We start from the raw sequence: 22209 nt of genomic DNA on the forward strand, positions 1-22209 counted from the left end.
TACTACAATATTTTTTAATCCTATCTGTTTACTCTCTTTCTGCAATTAATACGTTAAGAAGCAAGCACTTAGAAGTGTAAAAGGGAAAGTTCATGTATGATTTCTCTAATTTGACTGATTCTGAGAGTTTTAGTCCGCCACTTAAATAGTAAAAAGCGCACATTTTTCGTACCCCAAAATAATTAACCCTCTCCCATTGGAACACGAAATAAGCGATCATCCTGGTAGATAATTCATAAATTCGTTACATATATAACATCCTGCATGCATGCTTGGCCCCAACACTTCCAACAAGAAGCTAGCTTCAATATTGTACAACGTAAGGGCTGGTTAATTTGCAAGCATCCATCCATGGCCATGCATGGAGATATATATCGAGCCAAACATACGTAACCCAAGTCCATTTGCATGGAAAACTATGCAATTCATGATCATGATCTACCGGCATAATAAGGGCAGAAATTTCTTACAAATTAATAAGAAAATTTGTGTTTTTCATATGTTTAAGGGATATATGACACTTTTAGAGACTGGGTTTGACGAATTCTTACGACCTAGTTTGTAGAAAGAGAAAACTTCACTTACCACTCTTGATCTTTCATCACTTTTGCAATCATACCCTTAAACTTTATAAAGTGTCAATTCGATATATCCATCTTACAATTTTTTTCAATTTTACCAATCCGTTAGGATTTTCCGTTAAATTTGTCAAAATTTCCAAAATACCTCTTTTTTCTATATATATATATATATATATATATATATATATATATATATATATTCAAAAATTCAAGCATGGATATTTTTACAAATTCTGTCAAATCTTGACCAACGCCTAAATCCTTACAATTTTTTTTATCTTCCTTAAAAAATAAAAAAATAAAAAAAATTGAATGGTATTTTAGATATTTTAACACTCATTCATTAGGATTTAATAAAAAATTCTAACAGACCGATGAAATTGAAAGATAAATACATTGAATTGACACTTCATAAAACTTAAGCATGTATAATTACAAAAAAAAATTTTAAAAAAAATAAAAAAGATAAGAAAAATTATATCAACGGCCCCTAGCTAGCAAGAAACTTGATGTACGTCCGTCAGATCCTAACAAAAAAGATGCTTAGTTCAGGCCCGCTGTTGCCGTCGGGGTTCATCATGTAGTACGTCTCCGAGTCCTTCGATCCAACAACCCGCTCGAAATGCGCTCGCATGTACATCAACTCGCCGTCGTGACCCTGATGATCATCCGACGTCACTTCACTTGGAAGCACGCCGGCGCCCATTGACACTGCATGCAACGTTTGCATGACGCTCAAATCATCGTCTGTCGCCTCCCTCTTCACAGCGTACCCTGATTTCCGACCATTGCAATACAAGGACCATATAGCCTCGTCGATGATCTTGGTCTTGTCGTGGGGATGCTTCTCGCATTCCAGCGCAATCCTGACGAGTCCCATTCCCATGTCTTGTAGAAGTTTCCCCGTTGGAATCGCAAGCTCAAGGAGGAGGATGGGTAGGCTTCTTGGGGTTTCTTGGATGGCAAGGTTCACCCGGGCCTTACGGAACCCGAAAAGCGTGCCGGTCATGCGTTTCCCTCCGTGAATGTGGCCGTCATGGAGGCCGCGGCTTCCGTGGAGCGAGATCGGGATCTTGCACGACGGGATGTTTACGATTGGGAAGGACTGGAACACGGAACGAAAACGCCGGAGGAGCCGGCTGGATTTCGATGGATTGTGTCTATGTGAAGGTTGGAGGGAGATAGGCGGCCGCCGGGTAGGAGTCGTCGGTTGAGACGCTTCCGGTTGAGTCGGTGGCGGTGACCGTGTCGACGGTGCTGGCTGTTGTGGCACCACCATATGGTACGTTCCTAGCTAGAGAGGCTGGCCGGTCTATGATGAGATATGTGCCTGGTGGCAGTGGGGGTGCATGGTATATATGAAGAGGAAGTAGTTGTGGGATGCACGTAGGCTCATGGGCTTGGTTTTTTTTTTATTAATTAGGGTGGAAAAATATTAATATATTTATTGTTTTAATACTGACTTATGGTTAGGCTTTTGGGTAGTTACCTTAATTAGCTAAAGATAGGTAAATGAAAGAGATGATGTTAGTTTTAATTAGCAGTTGCATACCAGCTAAAAAGCAGTTTGTTTTCACCTTTTTAAAACATTTGATTCAGGTTGAGTCGGGTAAAAAAAACGATATAAAAAACGGGTCGGATAAAACCCGAGTAAAAAAATGATTGCTTACCCAATTAAACATGCCCCACTTGAGGCTTTGGTGTAGCCTCGTGTGTGTGTATATATATATATATATATATGGGATAATTGTACCGTTGGTCCCTGTGGTATACCATAATTATTTTTTACTTCATATGATTTAAAAAGTTCATGGGAGGTCCTCGTGATATGCAATAATTACAAATCGATCACTGGCGTCAAATTCTGTTAAAATTTTTAATAGATTCCGTCAAATGCCACGTCAGCGACACGTGTCGCCAATAAGATGGTGACACGTGTCTACCGTAATAAAAATATATAAATTTATTAAAAAATAAATAAAAATACTTATTCTTTAAAAAAAAAAAATTAAAAAAAAAAAAGGCTGAAGGAGCCGACCACCCCTTTGGGGGTGGCCTGACCGCCCCCAGCCACCCCCAGGCCACTGGGGTGGCTCCGTGCCACCCTCGGCCACTGGGGGTGGCCGGCCGCTTCAGCTTTTTTTTTTTTTTTTTGAATTTTTTTTAAAAAAATAAGTATTTTTATTTTTTTTAATAAATTTATATTTTTTTATTACGGTAGACACGTGTCGCCATCTTATTGGCGACACGTATCGCTGACGTGGCATTTGACAGAATCTGTTAAAAATTTTAACAGAATTTGACGTCAGGGATCGATTTGTAATTATTGCATATCACAAGGACCTCCCATGAACTTTTTAAACCATAGGGAGTGAAAAATAATTATGGTATACCACAGGACCAATGATGCAATTATTCCACTATATATATATATATATATATATAGCAGGTGACTAAGATTGCTCGTTATTAGTCAGATGAGGCATTTAGGCTTATTTGTCCGAACAGATTCAGATACGGAACCCACCTATCCAGACTAGGTGAACCCCGTAACTTCCTTCTCTTATATTACTCGATTTTTTGGAGCCTAATTACAGGGGATCCAATCCTTGTAAACTGACTTCTTGTCGCTCCAAAAAGTATCTTAAAATATTGTCATGTCCTTCTGCAATATTCCGAAGTTGGGAAAATTAAGGTTGATTTGAATGGTTCTAGCTAGCCACCATTGATAAGTTGACATATTGAGAGTGATAGTTGAGAAGAATCCAATTGTTTATTGACCAAGTCAACGCTATATGTATATATATAGGCACTAGGTGGCATCTTCGAAGGTGTACATGTCTTTGTGCCGCCGGCAGAGGCTTTTGTGGATAGGCACTAAACCAGCCCCAATCTATCTACAAGCTTCGACGTTCAACCAGTGGGGTCATGATGCTGCTGGCAGAGACTTTTCATTTTCACTCCACTTACGCTACTGGTTAAGATTGTAGTATTTTCTATGCATAATAAATTGATAGAGATAGTTGCCATAATGTGTGATTTTTAGACTAATTTTTTTGGGCTTTAAGGGAAAAGGACTTGATAAATACCCATAACAGGGAATTAGAACTCTCTCAATTTCAATTTCAAGTGAAATAGAAATAATTAAATAAGATTTTACAGTGTTAATAACATGTATATGTTGTCACACCATTTAAAAAATAAAATCTTGACCGTAAAATAAATTATCTCCATTTTACTTAAATTGGAACCCATTAAGGAGAGAAAAAACCTATATAAGATAAGTTCTCCTTCAAATTGAGTTGAAAAATATTTAAACCGATAAAATGCATTTTAAAGTCTCATATGTTCTAAGGACATACATTATTTTAATAAATTAAATGGAATAAATTTCCTTGAACCCTAATCAAAATGGAGACCAACAGAGCAAGGTATAGGCTGCATTCCCTTTTTCCTCTGAAACAAATGCCAGCTTCATAGCAACTCAAATAAGGAATATACTAGCTGTTACTTTCAATATGGCACAAGAGAGGATGTTTACAAGAATAATATTATCCAAGCAATTCAAAAGAACTCTAACCTCAACATATAGCATTACATTACTCATTTAAATATAAAGGAAGTACTCCAACTTGTACAAAAGAGCCTGAAGATTTTCTTTTCTTTCCAAATAAATATAAAGGAAGAAAAGAATGGATAAGACCTATAGCTATAGTGTATCGAGTCAGTACAACTACCTTGCATACTAATTAACTACCAGCTTGTAAAATAAATAGAAGGGGGTATATACATGCAAATAGCAAAAGGCATTCCAGAAAATTGTTTCATGCTCTTTTGGTAGATAAAGCTCTGGTTTCATGGATCCTTGCCTTCATGACAGTCTTCAGATCGCCTTCACCCACTATGTCATAGAACCAAACTCCAGTACGAAAGATTTCCTCTTCTCTACAGCATATCTTTAGTAGTTTTTATTTATTTTTTCAGTGGTCTCAGCGTTTCTTGAGAAAATTGTTGCCTACGGATCTCTTTGAGCAAGGGTTGGAACTTCAGCATCACCTGGTAAAATTGGTTGGTGTGAGACCTGTTGGATTTTGGATTGATTCAAGCTGTAGTTCGGTGGTCCGATAGCTTTGACGACTTTCGGCTTGGATATTACTGGTGGTTGGGTGTCTCCAGTAACTCCTTCATCGGAGTTTACTGATGCTGCACTGGAAAATTCTCTTCCGCTAAAGTCAATTTCATTGAACATGAGGTTTGCGACGGCTCGGTCAACGACATTCGTCTCTGATTCCATTGCTTTCTTACTTTCAGACCTGAAAATGAAATTTATGTTTTGATCAAGAGAGGTCAACCGCAAATGCAACCAGGACAAGGACACAAGTATTTCATGCAAATTGGATGGAGAGTCATTGCCCAAAATGAGGCCTAACAACCACGTGTTAATGCATCTAGCATTGCAATGATACACTAACACAGAAATTGTCCTAATAATGTGGTTTAACTGTTAATGCCACAGGAAAATTTAACAGGTGTGGAAGTAGATAAAAAAAATCTAAAACACAGAATGAAGTGGGATTAGTCTGGATTAGTCTATTGATAGAATAAGATTGTTTTGATTTTTCAGGAATCAAAGGAACAGTTGCTGTCACCGAATAGCTCTCCACACTTCTAAAATATAAGAATGAAATGAGGTTAGTCCTATTGCCACAGATGATGCCTCTGGCTTGTAATTTGATTGTTGGAACATCAATGACACTGAATAGCTCAAATGGAAATTCTGGAACTACTTCAACATAATAATAAAGAACTGCAACAAACATGAGGTGAATTCATAGTGTACCTCGTTGTTGTATCAGGAGCTGTCCATGGAGGGGCCTTTTCCATTGCAAGATGAATATCTTGCTTCTGTGTTGCCAGGTGGTGTTGTTTTGAGTTTTTAGCAAGGCGGTACAAGGAATCCCGAAAGCAAATCCGGGTTTTCTCCGTCAACTGGATACAGTCAAAGGGAGGAACTTAGATAAGCAATAAAAATATTTCCAATACAAATGCAGCTAAAAAGCTGTTGAGTTTTTCATTCACCTGTGTCATCGCCATTTCAAGCTCCTGCAATACAGATTCTTCAGGCGATGTTTCCTGACCCAAATTTCCATTCGTGCTAATCTGCTCAGAAGAGACCGTGTCTTCTCCAAAGGGTCCCTTTAAAAGAAAATTAAGGTCATTGCCTAACCTTGTGTGAAGTATTAAAAAAGTCGACTTTTGCAGTAAAAGTAAAAAAGGTAATAGTGGAGAGAACAGGTAATTCTAGAATATCATTTCCTAGAAGAAATACTAGGATAGCATTTAGCTTTCTGCAATTATATTGCTGCATGCCTGCATGCTCTATAAAAGGAACCTAGCACATCACCCTGCTTATACAAAACCCGGTAGACTCCTTTCAAGTTCATGTCAAATATTTCCACTGAAATATAGAATACAGTGTACCTTAATGCCTATCAACAATTTTAAAGCACTCAATTCCAAATAAAGTAAATATAAAGATATATAAGGAAATTTGAAGTTTCACAAATTTAAGGACTAAAATAGCTATATAATACTCCAACAGTCGCAAAGAATTTTCAACCCAAATAAGAATCTGACCAAGAGGCAAAGAGAACTTAAAGCTCAATGTTGTTCCTATGAAAATATGGACCTTTGAACAGAAATTTAAATTATAGAGCATCATCAGTCCCAGTCTTTGAAAGTGCTTAGTGCATCCTACATGGATACCAGTTTCTTGAAAGGGTACCATCATAACAATATTAAGAGAAAAGCACATGTCACTGTCCGAATTGGTGTAGGAAGCATATATGCTAAAGAGCCTTCACCATAACAAAAGTGCTCCAAAAAGCATGATGAATGCAAACTAAACCTCCAAAATAGAAATCCACATTTATGTTCCCTACAGTCACTAAATTAACTTAGCCAACCCAAAGTAGTTGGATCAACAAGTTGAGTTGGGATTTTATAATGCCTAATACAGTGATGGTATTGAGCTTCTACAATGAGATATCATAATTGGTTACTGGTATTTGAAAAAGAGAAAAGTAACTACAATTTTGAAGATGTTCTTTAACCTCCTCATCAATTTTGCAGTAAAGTAGGTTAAAGTTTTTTAAACCGGGAAACGATATAACAAAACATTAGATCTTTAAATGTATAAGATTCATTTTCATGCGTCTAACACCCTGAAAAACAAGATCTTGAATAAAGAGCAAGGTGCTAATGTAAATTCTTAGAAAATCAAAAACAGAAAAGAATTAACATAAGAAATAAGAATAAACCCACCAATGCATGCATGAAACAAGAACAGTTAACCATGAAAACTTAGGGGTTTTGATGTCTGAAACAGTAGAAATAGCGTTCACGTAATTCAAATGTTGAAAACAATGCCATATTGAACCATAATTCCAGTTAATGGGAAAAAAGTTGAACTTTCAACTATCCAAACATCAACATACCTGAGCAATGCCAGAAGCAGAACTAATGCTATCTATGAAGTACATTCAGATATTGTTGTTTAAATTACAAATGCATAAAGATCTTTCATTAATAAGGCTTCTCTGAAGACCAGCAGTCCATGCCTGGAACCAGACCACTTGATAGTTCCAACCATTCAACTACGCATGCTGGTCTAGATTTTGTACCACCGAAGTTAACAATTAAATTAGCACTTCTCACAGCAGATGGAAAAATCTAACCTTTACTGGTGGCTGATCAATTTGGTCCAAGTGGCATGGAATAAACTGCACAGCAGTCAAATCTCTATTATCCCATCCCACTAATGGAGACAAGGCATGTCTTTTGAGATACTTTGAGTTTCCCGTAGTATTGTTTGCATCATTCCACATACTTTGTGAATCTAGATTATCGATTTGCATCATGTCACATTTAGATTCAGGAGAAAAGTAAAATGACCCATCTGCAGATTCCGCCTCTGGCAGATCTTCAATTAAGGAACTCCTGCATTAAGGGAAGACCATAAGAGGTTAAGTCCTAAAACAAGAAGAATAGATCATTTAAATACACCAAACGTGCAGGGCTTTGGACATCCCATGGATATTGAATGGCTCTATTGCATTGCAAATGGTGCGGGACATATAAAGGTATCTTTTAAAATCAGACCATTAAATAGTACTGGAGCCCTTGCCACAACTGATGGTAGGAACTCCTGCTTTTCAAATTAAAATTATCATATTGATGGTGTCATGGTTTGAAATGGTCCAAATTCTGATGGATCTGTGCAGTATAAGAAATAAGCACAATCAATTGCCATTGAGCTTCCTAAAATGTCATTGACTATGGTGTCGAGTTAAATCAGGTGAGAAATTTCTACATAAAATAAATCAAGGTAATCCAGACAGAAGTTACACTTGTACAAGAAAATGTCGTTCATCTGTTCGAATCCCGCTAAGTCATTGAGCTGGCAAGCTGGCCAACCACGGGAAAGTGCTCTCTGCTGAAAAGACTCCTCTGAGAATCCCTCACATATGCTCGAACTACAGGAATGATCTTTATCATGGAAAGCATCCAACTCAACTTCATTACGCATGCTTTTACCATAATGGTTGAGTTGTTGTTGAGCCAAATTTGCATCCATGATAAAGCATTTGTTAGGTGACCTGAAACTTTCGGGTTCCCTTATTCCCCATTTTGACCAGCTATCTGGTGATGGAAGCCTATCCGATAATTCTTGATATTTGGGGACAACAAGATCATCGATTCCACTCCCAAAATACCAATCCATGAGATACGATCTGAGATTAAAAAATAATAATAAGAAGAAGAAAAATGGGAAAGGAGCATAAGATTGAATAGCCATAGCAATCAGAACTGTATCATATCCTCAATTAGTAACCATTACAGAAAAGAATTCGAGTTTTTGTTCTTGAATAAGAAACAGATCAATATACAAAACTTAAGAAAGCATGTACCAGTGGTGCTCAAACAGAGCCTTAAGAGGTACCCCCCTTCTCTCTCTCTCTCTCTCAATTGGTAAACTACCTAAAATCAAGTAATACTAAAAACTACTAACAAGGAGAACCCTGGAAAATGAGCCTAAATAACGGAGTTTAAACCTATTTCTAGAACCAGATTAGAAAAAGAAGAGCTACATGAAGTAGCTATCACAATCGGTAAGAAATCGTAATATTCAAGGAAAACAAGAAGAATAATAGTAGATTTTATGCTTGAAGTTTCTTTATCTTCAAAACTACAAATTGAATAGCTTATCTTCCACTAGGCCAAACATGTGTATGCCGGTCAGTTGAGTGAAGGATCAAAAATAATCTATTATCAGATGGTAATTCTAAATTTGGAAGCTTAATTTCTTCTCTTTCCCTACCTTTTTCTCAGCTACCAAACAAACCTCAGTTTAACTAAAGAAAAATTAAGGCACAGGAAGCACTGCATCATCAAATAAATTAAGAAGAAAAATTTAGGAAAAAAAAAGTCCCCAGCCATACAAAATCAGAGTCTTCACAGACTCTGAAAAGGATCAAAATTCTGCCAAAAACAACATCATGGTACAAGGTAACAAGAATCATATACACAATCATGCACATGAACATAAATATTACATCAGCCTACAAAGAAGTTGATGAAAAGTTAAAGCACACACCTTTTGAAGGTTGTTCGAGAAATTGAGTAAGACCCAGTTCCTGATCCAGAGAAAGAACTCGACCCAGATGAAGAGAACTGATAGAAACGAGTGAATCTCTGGTGGGTTTTTCTTGGTGCAGGAGTTAACAGTGTTTTCAGCTGGAAAAGGAAAAACAGAGGCGGCTGGGATTTAGAGGCCAAGTATATATTTTTAATGCATAAAATGAGTCAAATAAAGGTTTGTGGCTGAGGAGCAAGGATGAGAGTAGTGGCTGAGAGCCCTCCATCTAAAACTGCACTACCATTGGCCCACGTGGCAGCATTGGTCCCACTTGATTGAAATCAGGACAATTTGGGATTTTGGTGGCGTGCGTTGCCGTGGCCGTGTCGGTTTGCAAATCGTCAACTTTCATGCCCTAAATACCCCTGGCTTTTCACATTCAATTGGTCCACCACCTGCCGCAACTCACGCGGTTATTTTGGGCATTTCGTGGTGACACGTAGTGTCTAGAGGCTTGTATCGAAACACGTGTCGATTTATCGCTCCTTACACGTAACCCTTTCGACACGTGGAGGATTTGTGGGGCTCGAGGAGGACGAAACACATGTCGATCATCTTAGCTGGCCAAGATGAGATGAGAAGAGAAGAGCAAACAATGGGAGCGACAAAAAGGTATTGCTTGGCTAATACGAGTTTAAAGATGTAGGAGTCATCAAAGACACAAAGTACAGGTGTACAGAGTACGAGAAGAGGAGGGCCACACGATTCGTAATCCAAAGGGACACACGTCACATTAGATCGACGGCTGCCACATGCTTATTTTATTCGTATTCGTGTGGTCAGGAAAAACAATAATATCTTCAGCTGTGGTGGGGTTAAATTTTGTCCCCTTCCGAGTGGATCAAGGTGAATCAAGTCTTACTCTATCACTTGAATGGATAACATTGCCTCCATGATATAACGGAATGGTTAGTCAAAATTCTTAAAATAATTTTTTTTTAATTAAAAAAAATTACAAGAATCTAGGGGGTAGTCAAGATTTAACGAGATTTGTAAAAATACGCATGCTAGAATATTTGAATTTTATTTTTATTTTTATTTTTAAAAAATATATACGAATGTTTTGAAAATTTTAATAGAATTTAATTGAAAATTCTAACAGTTTGATGAAATTAAAAAAAAAAAATTGAAAAAATTGATACACTAAATTGACAGTTTTTAAAGTTTAAGTAAATGATTGCAAGAGTGGTGAAATATTAAGGGTAGTAAGTAAAGTTTTCAAAAACAAAATATGAAGGCAAGAATAAGACTTCAAGGCTCGATCACAACGGCGATATCTTTTAAAATGTATTTTGTCTTTTTTTCTAAAATGCTAAAAGATTTTGACAAAATTGTTTCAGGATACAATAAATTTGTCCAAAAATGATGAATTGCTCGTAAAAATGAATATATTGATTCTCTTCATGTTGGTTGGATTGTAAGTACGATGATTTACTTCACAGGCGAGGTCTACGGTTCAAATTCAAGATGGCCCAGTTGTTTTAAGTAAAAGAATATAAGCAGCATCTGTCTCTTTCATGCATGCTCCACTTGACTCGATAGGATATAGCTCGATTGGTAGAGCTTCACTCTTACAATTGAATCGTTGCGATTATGGGTTTGGTGTCTACTTGTCCAGACGATAATGATAGTATCTTGTACCTTAACCGGTAGCTTACGTTTTATAAGTTATGGGAAAGATGATCGAAACATGCCAACGAAAGTCATTATTAAGACAAAGAATGGGATAATGAAGTTAAGTTTATAGAGTAACAAGAAAACTATGCTGTTTGTATGAATGCGATAAAACATGGTCATATTTATATTGATTTTGGACGCATCCAACGATCATATTTAAGTTGATTTTTGGACCAAAACGGTAATATTTATAGTGATTTTGTTCAAGCAAGCGATCCTCGGCTTCCGTTCTTCTTTGGATCTTCATAGTTGGTATCCTCTTTTTCAAGCTTATATCTCTGGGTACCTACCTCACTGGATGCCACAGTGGTGCAGCGTTGCTACTTCACAGTGACTTTTGTTCAAACAGCTTCGGTGCTCCTCTTTTCGGTATGGTTGTCAGGATTTATTGCTGCAATCGGTATTTTGGGCAATTCAATGCCTCTTCAAACCGCCATCTAAGGCTGCCTCTCTTGGTCTTTTGAGTAAAAAACTCAATGGATCGAGCCAATCACTTTGCCCATCCCCAATAGTTCTTAGGTTTTTTGGGTTGTCCGATCCTTTTTTGCTTTTTATTTTATTTTATTTATATTTATAAAAATAAATACGTATGCTTTTCCGCTCATTAATTTCACTGGGCCCAAAAGCCAGGGAAGCCCAACCCACGATGACGAGAGAAAAGTTCAAGCGCAGGCACGATAACCTTTTCAAATCCTCTTCGTTTTAAGACTCCACAACAGAACCCAACTGTCTCTTTTTCCCGCGACGGCGACACCCTTTTCCGGGAAAATCTTTTCCCGAGAATCAATCAAGCTGGTATGAGTGATCCTACTTCACGGTTATATTTTCATTATTTTTCTTAATTTTTCCTCTTCGCTTGTTTACATCTTCTCTTATGTCTTGCATATCAACTGTTTGCAACTAGGGTTTCCTTTGATTGATTGATGAAAACTTGGGTCGGAGTAAACAAATTATGTCTCTCTCTAAAGAATGTTTTCTTTATATTTTGGGATTTTTTTTTTTGGCCACAACTTTCAGCTAATTTTTCAAAAGCTCAAGATTTTCCCCCTTCAGTTTTGAATTTATTACTTATTGTACATAATGGATTGATTATATATCCAATTGGAATAACCACTGGAGTGCTTCATAACTTTGTAGTCATTGATTATGACTTTTTTTTTTTTTGATGAGTAAGTTTGGATTATTTTATTTGGTTAATATATTTGTTAGGAACTTCTGGTTCGTTGGTTGTTTTTTTTAATTTTTTAATTTTAGTTTTGTTTACGTTTTATTTCTTCTTATTCCCTGCCAACTCCGGATTGTTTACACGTTTGTGTTGCCTATCACAGCAAAGATATATAATTTCGTCTGTTCTTGTTAATTCGTTTGATTGTTGATTCAAGGTCAGTCTAGGTAAATTGGTTCAACTGGTTCTGGTTATGTTTTTGCAAAGTCTGGTGCTGTTGATGGCTTGCTCTGATTCATTGGAAAGATGTTCATGTTGGGAGAGGGGCTTTGCGCTTTCCATTCCCTTTTTTGTTTTCAAATTTATAAATAAACAGATTCAAACTCAAATAAGTTTGTACTTTTATTTTTTTATAAATAAACAAATTAAAACTCAAATAAGTTTTTACTTTTATTTCACGTGGAAAATTAACACAAAAAATGTAGTTGTATCCTCATGTTTAGGTTTGTGGCATTTCCATATGTGGCAACCTGTATCTGTGTTGGAATGCAATTATGCAACACTTGTGTTTGTGTCCATACATCATAGAAATTTTTATTGGCTGAATTTTGTTTGCTCTGGAAACAACACTTGTGTTGTTTCTGTCCATAGATCATAGAAACAACACTTGTGTTTGTGTCCTTGAAGTTGTGTTCCTGTCATGTGATAGTGATGTGATTTCAAAGTTGTATAGACTTGAAAAGCAAATTTTAAGTTATTTTCTCTCAATGTATCTTCTCTGTTGAAATTAGTTGTTTAGATTTAGATTGAACCCATTCTGTCATTATTTTACTGCTCAGTTTGTTATTGGGCAACTTCAAAGAAGAAAATATGTGCCGTATTTCATTCCATGAATTTCTTAAATTAGTATTTGTGATGTGTATATAAAAGTTTTACTTGGTTCTGATTCCATGCAGCTCAAGTTTAATAGGGCCAAAAATGTTTAAGAACACTTTCCAGTCTGGATTTTTGTCCATCTTATACAGCCTTGTGTATGTTGTTTTATTATTTCTTTATTTGAATTCACACTACAATTTTGATGTGGTATTCAAGTTTTATGTTTTCTATGAAGTTCTCTATTCGGGAGGTCCTTTTTTGGCTCCTTGGAACACGAGTTTTATGCCCTCCCTTTTCTTTTTCTTTTTCTTTTTTCCCCTCAAAGTTTAATATTCTAATTTGTACCATTTGTCTTGCACTTTTTGCAGTTGTCAGTGGCCATGTAAAGCGACCACAGGATGAAGACATACAAATCCAATGTCCTTGAAATAGTTGGATCAATGTCCTTGAAACTTTCGGGTTCCCTTATTCCCCATTTTGACCAGCTATCTGGTGATGGAAGCCTATCCGATAATTCTTGATATTTGGGGACAACAAGATCATCGATTCCACTCCCAAAATACCAATCCATGAGATACGATCTGAGATTAAAAAATAATAAGAAGAAGAAGAAAAATGGGAAAAGAGCATAAGATTGAATAGCCATAGCAATCAGAACTGTATCATATCCTCAATTAGTAACCATTACAGAAAAGAATTCAGTTTTTGTTCTTGAATAAGAAACAGATCAATATACAAAACTTAAGAAAGCATGTACCAGTGGTGCTCAAACAGAGCCTTAAGAGGTACACCCTCTCTCTCTCTCTCTCTCTCTCTCTCTCAATTGGTAAACTACCTAAAATCAAGTAATACTAAAAACTACTAACAAGGAGAACCCTGGAAAATGAGCCTACATAACGGAGTTTAAACCTATTTCTAGAACCAGATTAGAAAAAGAAGAGCTACATGAAGTAGCTATCACTATCGGTAAGAAATCGTAATATTCAAGGAAAACAAGAAGAATAATAGTAGATTTTATGCTTGGAGTTTCTTTATCTTCAAAACTACAAATTGAATAGCTTATACTTCCACTAGGACAAGCATGTGTATGCCGCTCAGTTGAGTGAAGGATCAAAAATAATCTAATATCAGATGGTAATTCTAAATTTGGAAGCTTAATTTCTTCTCTTTCCCTACCTTTTTTCTCAGCTACCAAACAAACCTAAGTTTAAGTGTTTAACTAGAGAAAAATTACGGCACAGGAAGCACTGCATCATCAAATAAATTAAGAAAAATTTAGGAAAAAAAAAGTACCCAGCCCTACAAAATCAGAGTCTTCACAGACTCTGAAAAGGATCAAAATTCTGCCGAAAAACAACATCATGGTACAAGGTAACAAGAATCATATATAAAATCATGCACATGAACATAAATATTACATCAGCCTACAAAGAAGTTGATGAAAAGTTAAAGCGCACACCTTTTGAAGCTTGTTCGAGAAATTGAGTAAGACCCAGTTCCTGATTCAGAGAAAGAACTCGACCCAGATGAAGAGAACTGATAGAAACGAGTGAATCTCTGGTGGGTTTTTCTTGGTCCAGGAGTTAACAGTTTTCAGCTGAAAAAGGTTTGTGGCTGAGGAGCAAGGATGAGAGTAGTGGCTGAGAGCCCTCCATCTAAAACTGCACTATCATTGGCCCAAGTGGCAGCATTGGTCCCACTTGATTGAAATCAGGACAATTTGGGATTTTGGTGGCGTGCGGTGCCGTGGCCGTGTCGGTTTGCAAATCGTCAACTTTCATGCCCTAAATACCCCTGGCTTCTCTCATTCAATTGGTCCACCACCTGCCGCAACTCACGTGGTTATTTTGGGCATTTCGAGGTGACACGTAGAGTCTAGAGGCTTGTATCGAAACACGTGTCGATTATCGGCTCCATACACGTAACCCTGTTCGACACGTGGATGAATTGTGGGATCCGAGGACGGCGAAGTTAGCTGGCCAAGATGAGAAGAGCAAACAAGCAATGAGTGAGAGACAAAAGGGTGGTGCTTGGCTAATACGAGTTTAAAGATGTAGGAGTCATCAAAGACACAAGGTACAGTGTACAGAGTACGAGAAGAGGAGGGCCACACGATTTGTAATCCAAAGGGACACACGTCACATTAGATCGACGGCTGCCACATTGCTTATTTTATTCGTATTCGTGTGGTCAGGAAAGACAATGATATCTTCAGCTGTGGTGGGTTAAATTTTGTCCCTTCCGAGTGGATCAAGGTGAATCAAGTCTTACTTTATCACTTGAATGGATAACATTGCCTACGTGATATGACGGAGGGGTTAGTCAAAATTCTTAAAATATATATATATATATATATATATATATATATATATATATATATATATATGGGCTTAATTGGTGCACTACACCAACGCAACGCATAAGGTGTGGTGCAAATAACATTTTTCATATATATATATATATATATATATATATATATATATATATATGTGTGTTTTAGGAAAAAAAATATAACTACAAGAATTAAGGCATTAGGTCAAGATTTAATGAAATTTGTAAAAATACGTGCTTGAATCTTTTAATTTTTTTTTAAAAAAAAACATATGGGTATTTTGAAAATTTGGTCCGAATTTAATTTAAAATTTTAACGGTTGGGTGAAATTAAAAAAAAAAATTTGAAAGATAGGTACTTTAAATTGACAATTTTTAAAGTTTGAGTGAATGATTGCAAGAGTAATGAAATATTATTATTAGGATTAGTAAGTGAAGTTTTTCCAAAAACAAAATATGAAGGCAAAAAAAAGACTTTAAGGCTCGATCGCAACGACGATATCTTTAAAATATATTTTGTCTTATTTTCTAAAATGCTAAAAGAATTTGACAAAATTGTTTTCGGGAAACAATGAATTTGATCGGGAATGATGAATTGCTCATAAAAATGAATATATTGATTCTCTTCATGTTGGTTGGATTCTAAGTGCGATAATTTACTTCACAGATGAGGTCGACGGTTCAAATTCAGGATGGCCCAGCTGTGTTAAGCAAAAGAATATAAGCAGCATCTGCCTCTTTCATGCATGCTCCACTTGACTCGAGAGGATATAGCTCAATTCGTAGAGCTTTGCTCTTACAATTGGGTCGTTGCGATTATGGATTTGGTGTCTAAGTTATGGGAAAAAGAACCGAAACATGCTGGTGAATGACTTTATTAAGACAACGATGGGCTAATGAAGTTAGGTGTTACACTGGAATAACACTTTCTAGAGTAACAAGAAAACACTCCTATAAAGAGAATAACACAAAAGAAGTTTGTACCAGAATAGAGAAATGCTACTATGTTGTGTATATGAATATGATGAAAATGGTCATATTTATATTGATTTTGGACGCATCTAACGGTCGTATTTATATTGATTTTTGGACCAAAATTGTCATATTTTATAGTGATTTTGTTCAAGCAAGTGACCATAGTTTATACATTCTTTTTGCTTATGAAGTGTCTATAAAGCTTATTTCTCCGGGTACCTAATTAACTCATTGGATGCCACGGTGATGCTACTTTACATTGACTTATCTTCATCTAGCTTCAATGCTTCTCTTTTTATTATGGTTCTTAAGATTTATTGCTGCAATAGGTATTTTAGGCAATTCACTGCCTCTTCAAACCGCCATTTAAGGCGGCCTCTATTGGTCTTTGAGTAAAAAACCCAATGGATCGAGCCAATCACTTTGCCCATCCACAATAGTTATTAGGTTTTTTAAGCACTGTGTTGGCTGGTATGGGGTTATTATTGGGTACGGGTGTACAAGTGGTTGCAGTTACAACCGTAACCGCTAAAGACAGTTATTGAATTTTAACAACCGCAACCACATTCGCGTAGGCGGTTACGGTTATTGTTATAACTGTCGATTAGCGGTTATTATGTTTATAACCGCCGGTTTGAAAACCATTTTTTAATTTAGGCTTTGGGTCAGTTTTGGGCCGGTTTTTTGGCATGTTTTTATTTTTTTAAAAAAAAATAATAATAATTTTTGGACCTTTTGGTACAAAATTTAACAAATCTAAATACAAATCCAAAATATCTATAAAAAAAAAAAATACAAATCCAAATAACCAAATACAAACAAATTTTTAATATATATATAAGGGTAGGCGGTTAGCGGTTGCAGATTGGTTATAACCATCCTGTTTGTATAGGCATATTGTTGGGTTGCCCTACCATTTTTTGTTTTTTTTTTTTTTTAAAAATAAAATTATTATTAATAGTTTTATTTTATTTTTTTATGTCTCTTCGATCTCTCCCTCTTCCCGGCAAATTGCTTAGAAAAAAATACGCATGCTTTTTCGCCCGTTAATTTCACAGGGCCCAAAAGTCATGGAAGCCCAACCCACGATGACGAGAGACAAGTTCAAGCGCAGGCACGATAACCTTTTCAAGACTCCACAACAGAACCCAACTGCCTCTTTTTCCCGCGACGGCGACACCCTTTTCCGGGAAAATCTTTTCCCGAGGATCAATCAAGCTGGTATGAGAGATCCTACTTCACAGTTATAGTTTCATTATTTTTCTTAATTTTTCCTCTTCGCTTGTTTACATATTCTCTTATGTCTTGCATATCATTTGTTTGCAACTAGGGTTTCCTTTGATTGATTGATGAAAACTTGGGTCGGAGTAAACAAATTCTGTCTCTCTCTAAAGAATGTTTTCTTTATTTTTTGGCAATTTTTTTTTTTTTGGCCACAACTTTCAGCTAATTTTTCAAAAGCTCAAAATTTCCCCCTTCAGTTTTGAATTTATTACTTATTGTACATAATGTTAAATATTTATATATTTGATTGATTATATCCAATTGGAATAACCACTGGAGTGCTTCATAACTTTGTGGTCATAGGTACTCTTCGGTTAACAACAAAATTCACTCTTTTTTTTTTTTTTTGGTGATGAGTAAGTTTGGATTATTTTATTTGGTTAATACATTTGTTAGGAACTTCTGGTTCGTTGGTTGTTTTTTTAATTTTTTCATTTTAGTTTTGTTTACGTTTTATTTCTTCTTATACCCTGCCAACTCCGGATTTTTTACACGTTTGTGTTGCCTATAACAGCAAAGATATATAATTTCGTCTGTTCTTGGGGTTTTTTTTTTTTTTTGAATTTGTTTGATTATTGATTCAAGGTCAGTCTAGGTAAATTGGTTCAACTGGTTCTAGTTATGTTTTTGCAAAGTCTGGTGCTGTTGATGGCTTGCTTTGATTCATTGGAAAGATGTTCATGTTGGGAGAGAGGCTTTGCGCTTTCCATTCCCTTTTTTGTTTTCGAATTTATAAATAAACAGATTCAAACTCAAATAAGTTTTTACTTTTATTTCACATGGAAAGTCAACACCAGAAAATGTAGTTGTATCCTCATGTTTAGGTTTGTGGCATTCCATATGTGGCAACCTGTATCTGTGTTGGAATGCAATTATGCAACACTTGTGTTTGTGTCCATACATCATAGAATTTTTATTTGGCTGAATTTTGTTTGCTCTGGAAACAACACTTGTGTTGTTTCTGTCCATAGATCATAGAAACAACACTTGTGTTTGTGTCCTTGAAGTTGTGTTCCTGTCATGTGATAATGATGTGATTTCAAAGTTGTATAGACTTGAAAAGCAAATTTTAAGTTATTTTCTCTCAATGTATCTTCTCTGTTGAAATTAGTTGTTTAGATTTAGATTGAACCCATTCTGTCATTATTTTACTGCTCAGCTTGTTATTGGGAAACTTCGCAGAAGAAAATATGTGCCGTATTTCATTCAATGAATTTCTTAAATTAGTATTTGTGATGTGTATATAAAAGCTTAACTTGGTTCTGATTTCATGCAGCTCAAGTTTAATAGGGCCAAAAATGTTTAAGAACACTTTCCAGTCTGGATTTTTGTCCATCTTATACAGCCTTGGGTATGTTGTTTTCTTATTTCTTTATTTAAATTCACACTACAATTTTGATGCTGAAGCTCTGCCTTTGTTTGATATTATAGGAGTAAACCTTTGCAGATATGGGATAAAGAAGGTGAGTATGTTTTTCTAGGTGCTGGAATAAGATATTTTGAGCTTATTACAGGTTGCAAGCTGCTAGCAAACAATTTAGTATAAGATGTAGCTTTGCTAGATATTTTTCCTTCTATATATGAGAAAAAATTTCATGCACCTTGCGTAATTGTTTCCTTGAAAACTTGTTTTGTATGATATGTGTTGAAGAATGTTATTTTCGTGTGCAACTTAAAATGAGTTTGATGTGGTATTCAAGTTTTATGTTTTCTATGAAGTTCTCTATTCGGGAGGTCCTTGTTTGGCTCCTTGGAACATGAGTTTTATGCCTTCTTTTTTTTTTCCCCTCGAAGTTTAATATTCTAATTTGTACCATTTGTCTTGCACTTTTTGCAGTTGTCAATGGCCATGTAAAGCGACCACAGGATGAAGACATACAATCCAACGTCCTTGAAATAGTTGGATCAAATATTCAGTCCACATACATTACTTGCCCGGCTGACCCATCTGCAACACTTGGTATAAAACTACCATTTTTGGTCATGATTGTGAAGAATCTAAAGAAATATTTTACATTTGAGATTCAAGTCCTGGACGATAAGAATGTCAGGCGGCGTTTCCGAGCTTCTAATTTTCAAGTGTGTAAGTTTGCCCTTGTTTGTGCTGTTCAAACGTTTCTCCAAATCGCCGACCCCCCCCCCCCCCCCCCCCCCCCTCAATATTTTCTTTTTTTGTGTGTACTTGTATGAATGTCTTTTTGGAGAATATTCTGATAAGAGTGACCACTTTCAATTGTGATAGTTCTTATGAAATAGCTGTTACTGTTATGATGAATTATTACAGAATATGTTTTGTTAGCTGAATAGTAGACTGAAGAAGACAAGTGATCAGTCATCTAAGATCTAGATGTATAAATGTGGTTGTCACACTATGGATTGATTTTGGCGGTCGTGTTGAGAACTTTATACGAAGAAGTCTTGTTTTAATTCATTCAGATACTTTAGTTTAAACCCGGAGGCCTATGGATTGTTTGAGAGGGTTAGTAATCTAAGATCTAGATTTAGAAAATGTGGTTTTTTCACACTTTGGATTGATTTTGGCGGTCGTAGTGAGAACTTTATAACAAGTCCCACTTCAATTCATTTTTTTTTTTTATAAGTAAAAATTCATTAAAAAGCGCAAAGGGGCGCAACCCTAGTACACCCCACTTCAATTCATATAAGATACTTCAGTTTAAACCCAGAGCCGGAGGCCTATGGATTATTTGAGAGGGTCATGGAATTGACTATATAATATTTCATCTCTCTATCTCTAAGTTCTATGTTTCTCTTATCATCTCTAAACTACGTAATTCTCTGTTACAATCATGTGGGTTTGGTGTTTGAGGGCTTGAGCTTTCTGCTTGTTTGGAGCCTCTTGTGTATATTGCGCGTGTACTTAGGGTTGCCTAACACTTTTTAATAAATTATTGCATTAAAAAAAAAATAGCAGGGACATTATTGCTTTAGAGGATATGTGGATTTTTTTTCAATATAGTGTTAAATAATTTGACAGTGATTGCTAATTGTAACACTGTGGGATGCAGAGTGTTCCTCTGTAATAAAGTAAGTATATGTGACACTAGAAGTCTACAAGGTGGGTGTTGAGACTGATTAGTTTTCCTTCATTTTTGCAGGCTGTCACTCGAGTGAAACCATATATCTGCACCATGCCACTCAGGATGGATGAGGGCTGGAATCAAATTCAACTAAATCTTGCTGATCTTACCAGGAGAGCATATGGAACCAACTATGTTGAGACATTGCGCGTTCAGGTTCATGCAAACTGCCGTCTGAGGAGGATATATTTCTCTGACCGCCTGTACTCGGAGGAAGAGCTCCCGCCGGAGTTTAAATTGTATCTTCCAATGCAGGTAAGATCGAATCAGTTATTTGCTCTCGCTAATTTTGGACTCGCATCTTCTCATTGCTTGTATAAATTGATGTTTTTATTGCAGAAAGCATGACAAATTTCATGAAAGAACTCCACAGCTGTTATGTCTGACAGTAGGATTTTGAGATCTATATTTTTCTACCATCCTCAATGCCAAATTATCTGTTCTATCTTTTCTTTGTAATATTATACATACAATGTAACAAAAGATCCTGGGACGCGACTAATCCACCAGCCTATGTGCTCTACTATCTGAGCTTGATTTCGTAATGCTATTGGAACTCTTTTGATCTTTGTTAATGCCCTAGTTTTTTTGTGGCGTTGAACCTGTGGTCTCGGTACAATATCTTGATGTCCATTGTTTGACCTAACAGCAACTGTGATTAACAACAACAGTACCAGTTCATGCATCAGTGGTTCAAGTGCATTCTACAGAAACGGTTCAAAGATCTTTGGCAGACATAAATTTCCCATCTAATCCACAAGTGCATTCTGAATGAACTGAGTGGGGTTAGGTCCGTTTGGTTTAACAGTTTTTAAACTTGTAGTTTTAAAAATATTAATTTCAAAAAATATAGTTAATGAAAAACACGATTTTCAAGATGCGTAATTAAGCGTTTTGTAAAATCGTAATTCAACCTTAAAAATTATGTGTTTTACATAATTTGCGACTTTGTTTAAAAAATGAGCGTTTGGCCTTCGATTAACTTCGTAGCCGAAAACATAAGTTCAACTCAGTATTGGTGAGCAATGATCGATTAAGTTTCTTAAAAAGTTAGCCAGATGAAAGTGAGAGGCTTGTTCGGTCTATAATGTTTGTAGAAATTCAAAACTCGACTGTTTATTAGAAGTTTATTAGTGTATTTGAACAGCCATTGAATACTTAATCAAGTTGATGGACTTTTCTGCAATTCAATTCAATGAAGTTCTGATTTGATCTCAGAAGACAAAAGCAGGTGGCAATTCATTGCTCGTTTGAAGATGTCGAAACACCATCTATATATTGGGATACCTTTTCTCCAGATATCCTCCAAACTGTCAGGTATATATTGCTTTGGCCTCTGGATGTTTGTTTTTCCATGGTGTGAAACAGCAAGTTCTGTAGTTTTAGATACTTGATGGCCATCATCGCATAGATGTATAGGATACATAAAGCAAAGTTTTCCAGATACATTGCATCGCACAGATGCTCAGATTGAGGCTACCATTCAGCCCGAGACACAGCGGAATTCCAAAAAGAACCGCTTGG

At 36.1% G+C, this 22209-nt stretch overlaps 3 protein-coding genes across 4 annotated transcripts; 1 reads left to right on the forward strand and 2 right to left on the reverse strand.

Annotated features, from left to right (window-relative positions):
- Positions 1-924: 924 nt before the first annotated feature.
- LOC133880472 (protein MIZU-KUSSEI 1) lies at positions 925-1898 on the reverse strand. The gene has a single exon (XM_062319420.1). The coding sequence runs from the start codon at positions 1858-1860 to the stop codon at positions 1102-1104; it is 759 nt and encodes a 252-aa protein (XP_062175404.1). The 5' UTR covers positions 1861-1898; the 3' UTR covers positions 925-1101.
- Positions 1899-4157: 2259 nt separating this feature from the next.
- LOC133879649 (protein LNK3) lies at positions 4158-9433 on the reverse strand. Of its 2 annotated transcripts, none has more exons than XM_062318296.1 (6): positions 9238-9433; positions 7991-8374; positions 7319-7580; positions 5661-5777; positions 5422-5570; positions 4158-4894 (listed from the first exon to the last, which is right to left on the reverse strand). In XM_062318296.1, exons 2-6 carry the CDS (start codon positions 8362-8364, stop codon positions 4597-4599), a joined length of 1200 nt encoding a protein of 399 aa, XP_062174280.1. In that variant the 5' UTR covers positions 8365-8374; positions 9238-9433; the 3' UTR covers positions 4158-4596. The 2 variants fall into 2 exon arrangements, with proteins under 2 accessions (XP_062174280.1, XP_062174279.1); XM_062318295.1 differs by having other exon boundaries at positions 7997-8374; positions 9238-9419.
- Positions 9434-17380: 7947 nt separating this feature from the next.
- LOC133879366 (uncharacterized) lies at positions 17381-21260 on the forward strand. Its single transcript, XM_062317908.1, has 6 exons — positions 17381-17524; positions 18864-18938; positions 19019-19050; positions 19425-19666; positions 20704-20940; positions 21025-21260. Exons 2-6 carry the CDS (start codon positions 18886-18888, stop codon positions 21031-21033), a joined length of 573 nt encoding a protein of 190 aa, XP_062173892.1. The 5' UTR covers positions 17381-17524; positions 18864-18885; the 3' UTR covers positions 21034-21260.
- Positions 21261-22209: the final 949 nt, after the last annotated feature.

This window comes from Alnus glutinosa, chromosome 10, assembly GCF_958979055.1.
Source record: "Alnus glutinosa chromosome 10, dhAlnGlut1.1, whole genome shotgun sequence".
NCBI classification, from domain to species: Eukaryota; Viridiplantae; Streptophyta; class Magnoliopsida; order Fagales; family Betulaceae; genus Alnus; species Alnus glutinosa.

What these genes read in the sequence shown, in the direction of transcription:
- LOC133879649 (XM_062318296.1), bottom strand. Translation starts at nt 8,364, where the DNA reads ATGGATTGGTATTTTGGGAGTGGAATCGATGATCTTGTTGTCCCCAAA. An exon ending in AACGACATTTTCTTGTACAA is followed by an intron (nt 7,581 to 7,990) that starts GTGTAACTTCTG and finishes CCCTTAATGCAG; the next exon opens with GAGTTCCTTAATTGAAGATC. An exon ending in TTGATCAGCCACCAGTAAAG is followed by an intron (nt 5,778 to 7,318) that starts GTTAGATTTTTC and finishes TTTCTTTTAAAG; the next exon opens with GGACCCTTTGGAGAAGACAC.
- LOC133880472 (XM_062319420.1), bottom strand. Translation starts at nt 1,860, where the DNA reads ATGGTGGTGCCACAACAGCCAGCACCGTCGACACGGTCACCGCCACCG.
- LOC133879366 (XM_062317908.1), top strand. Translation starts at nt 18,886, where the DNA reads ATGTTTAAGAACACTTTCCAGTCTGGATTTTTGTCCATCTTATACAGC. An exon ending in TCCATCTTATACAGCCTTGG is followed by an intron (nt 18,939 to 19,018) that starts GTATGTTGTTTT and finishes TTGATATTATAG; the next exon opens with GAGTAAACCTTTGCAGATAT. An exon ending in GCAGATATGGGATAAAGAAG is followed by an intron (nt 19,051 to 19,424) that starts GTGAGTATGTTT and finishes CACTTTTTGCAG; the next exon opens with TTGTCAATGGCCATGTAAAG.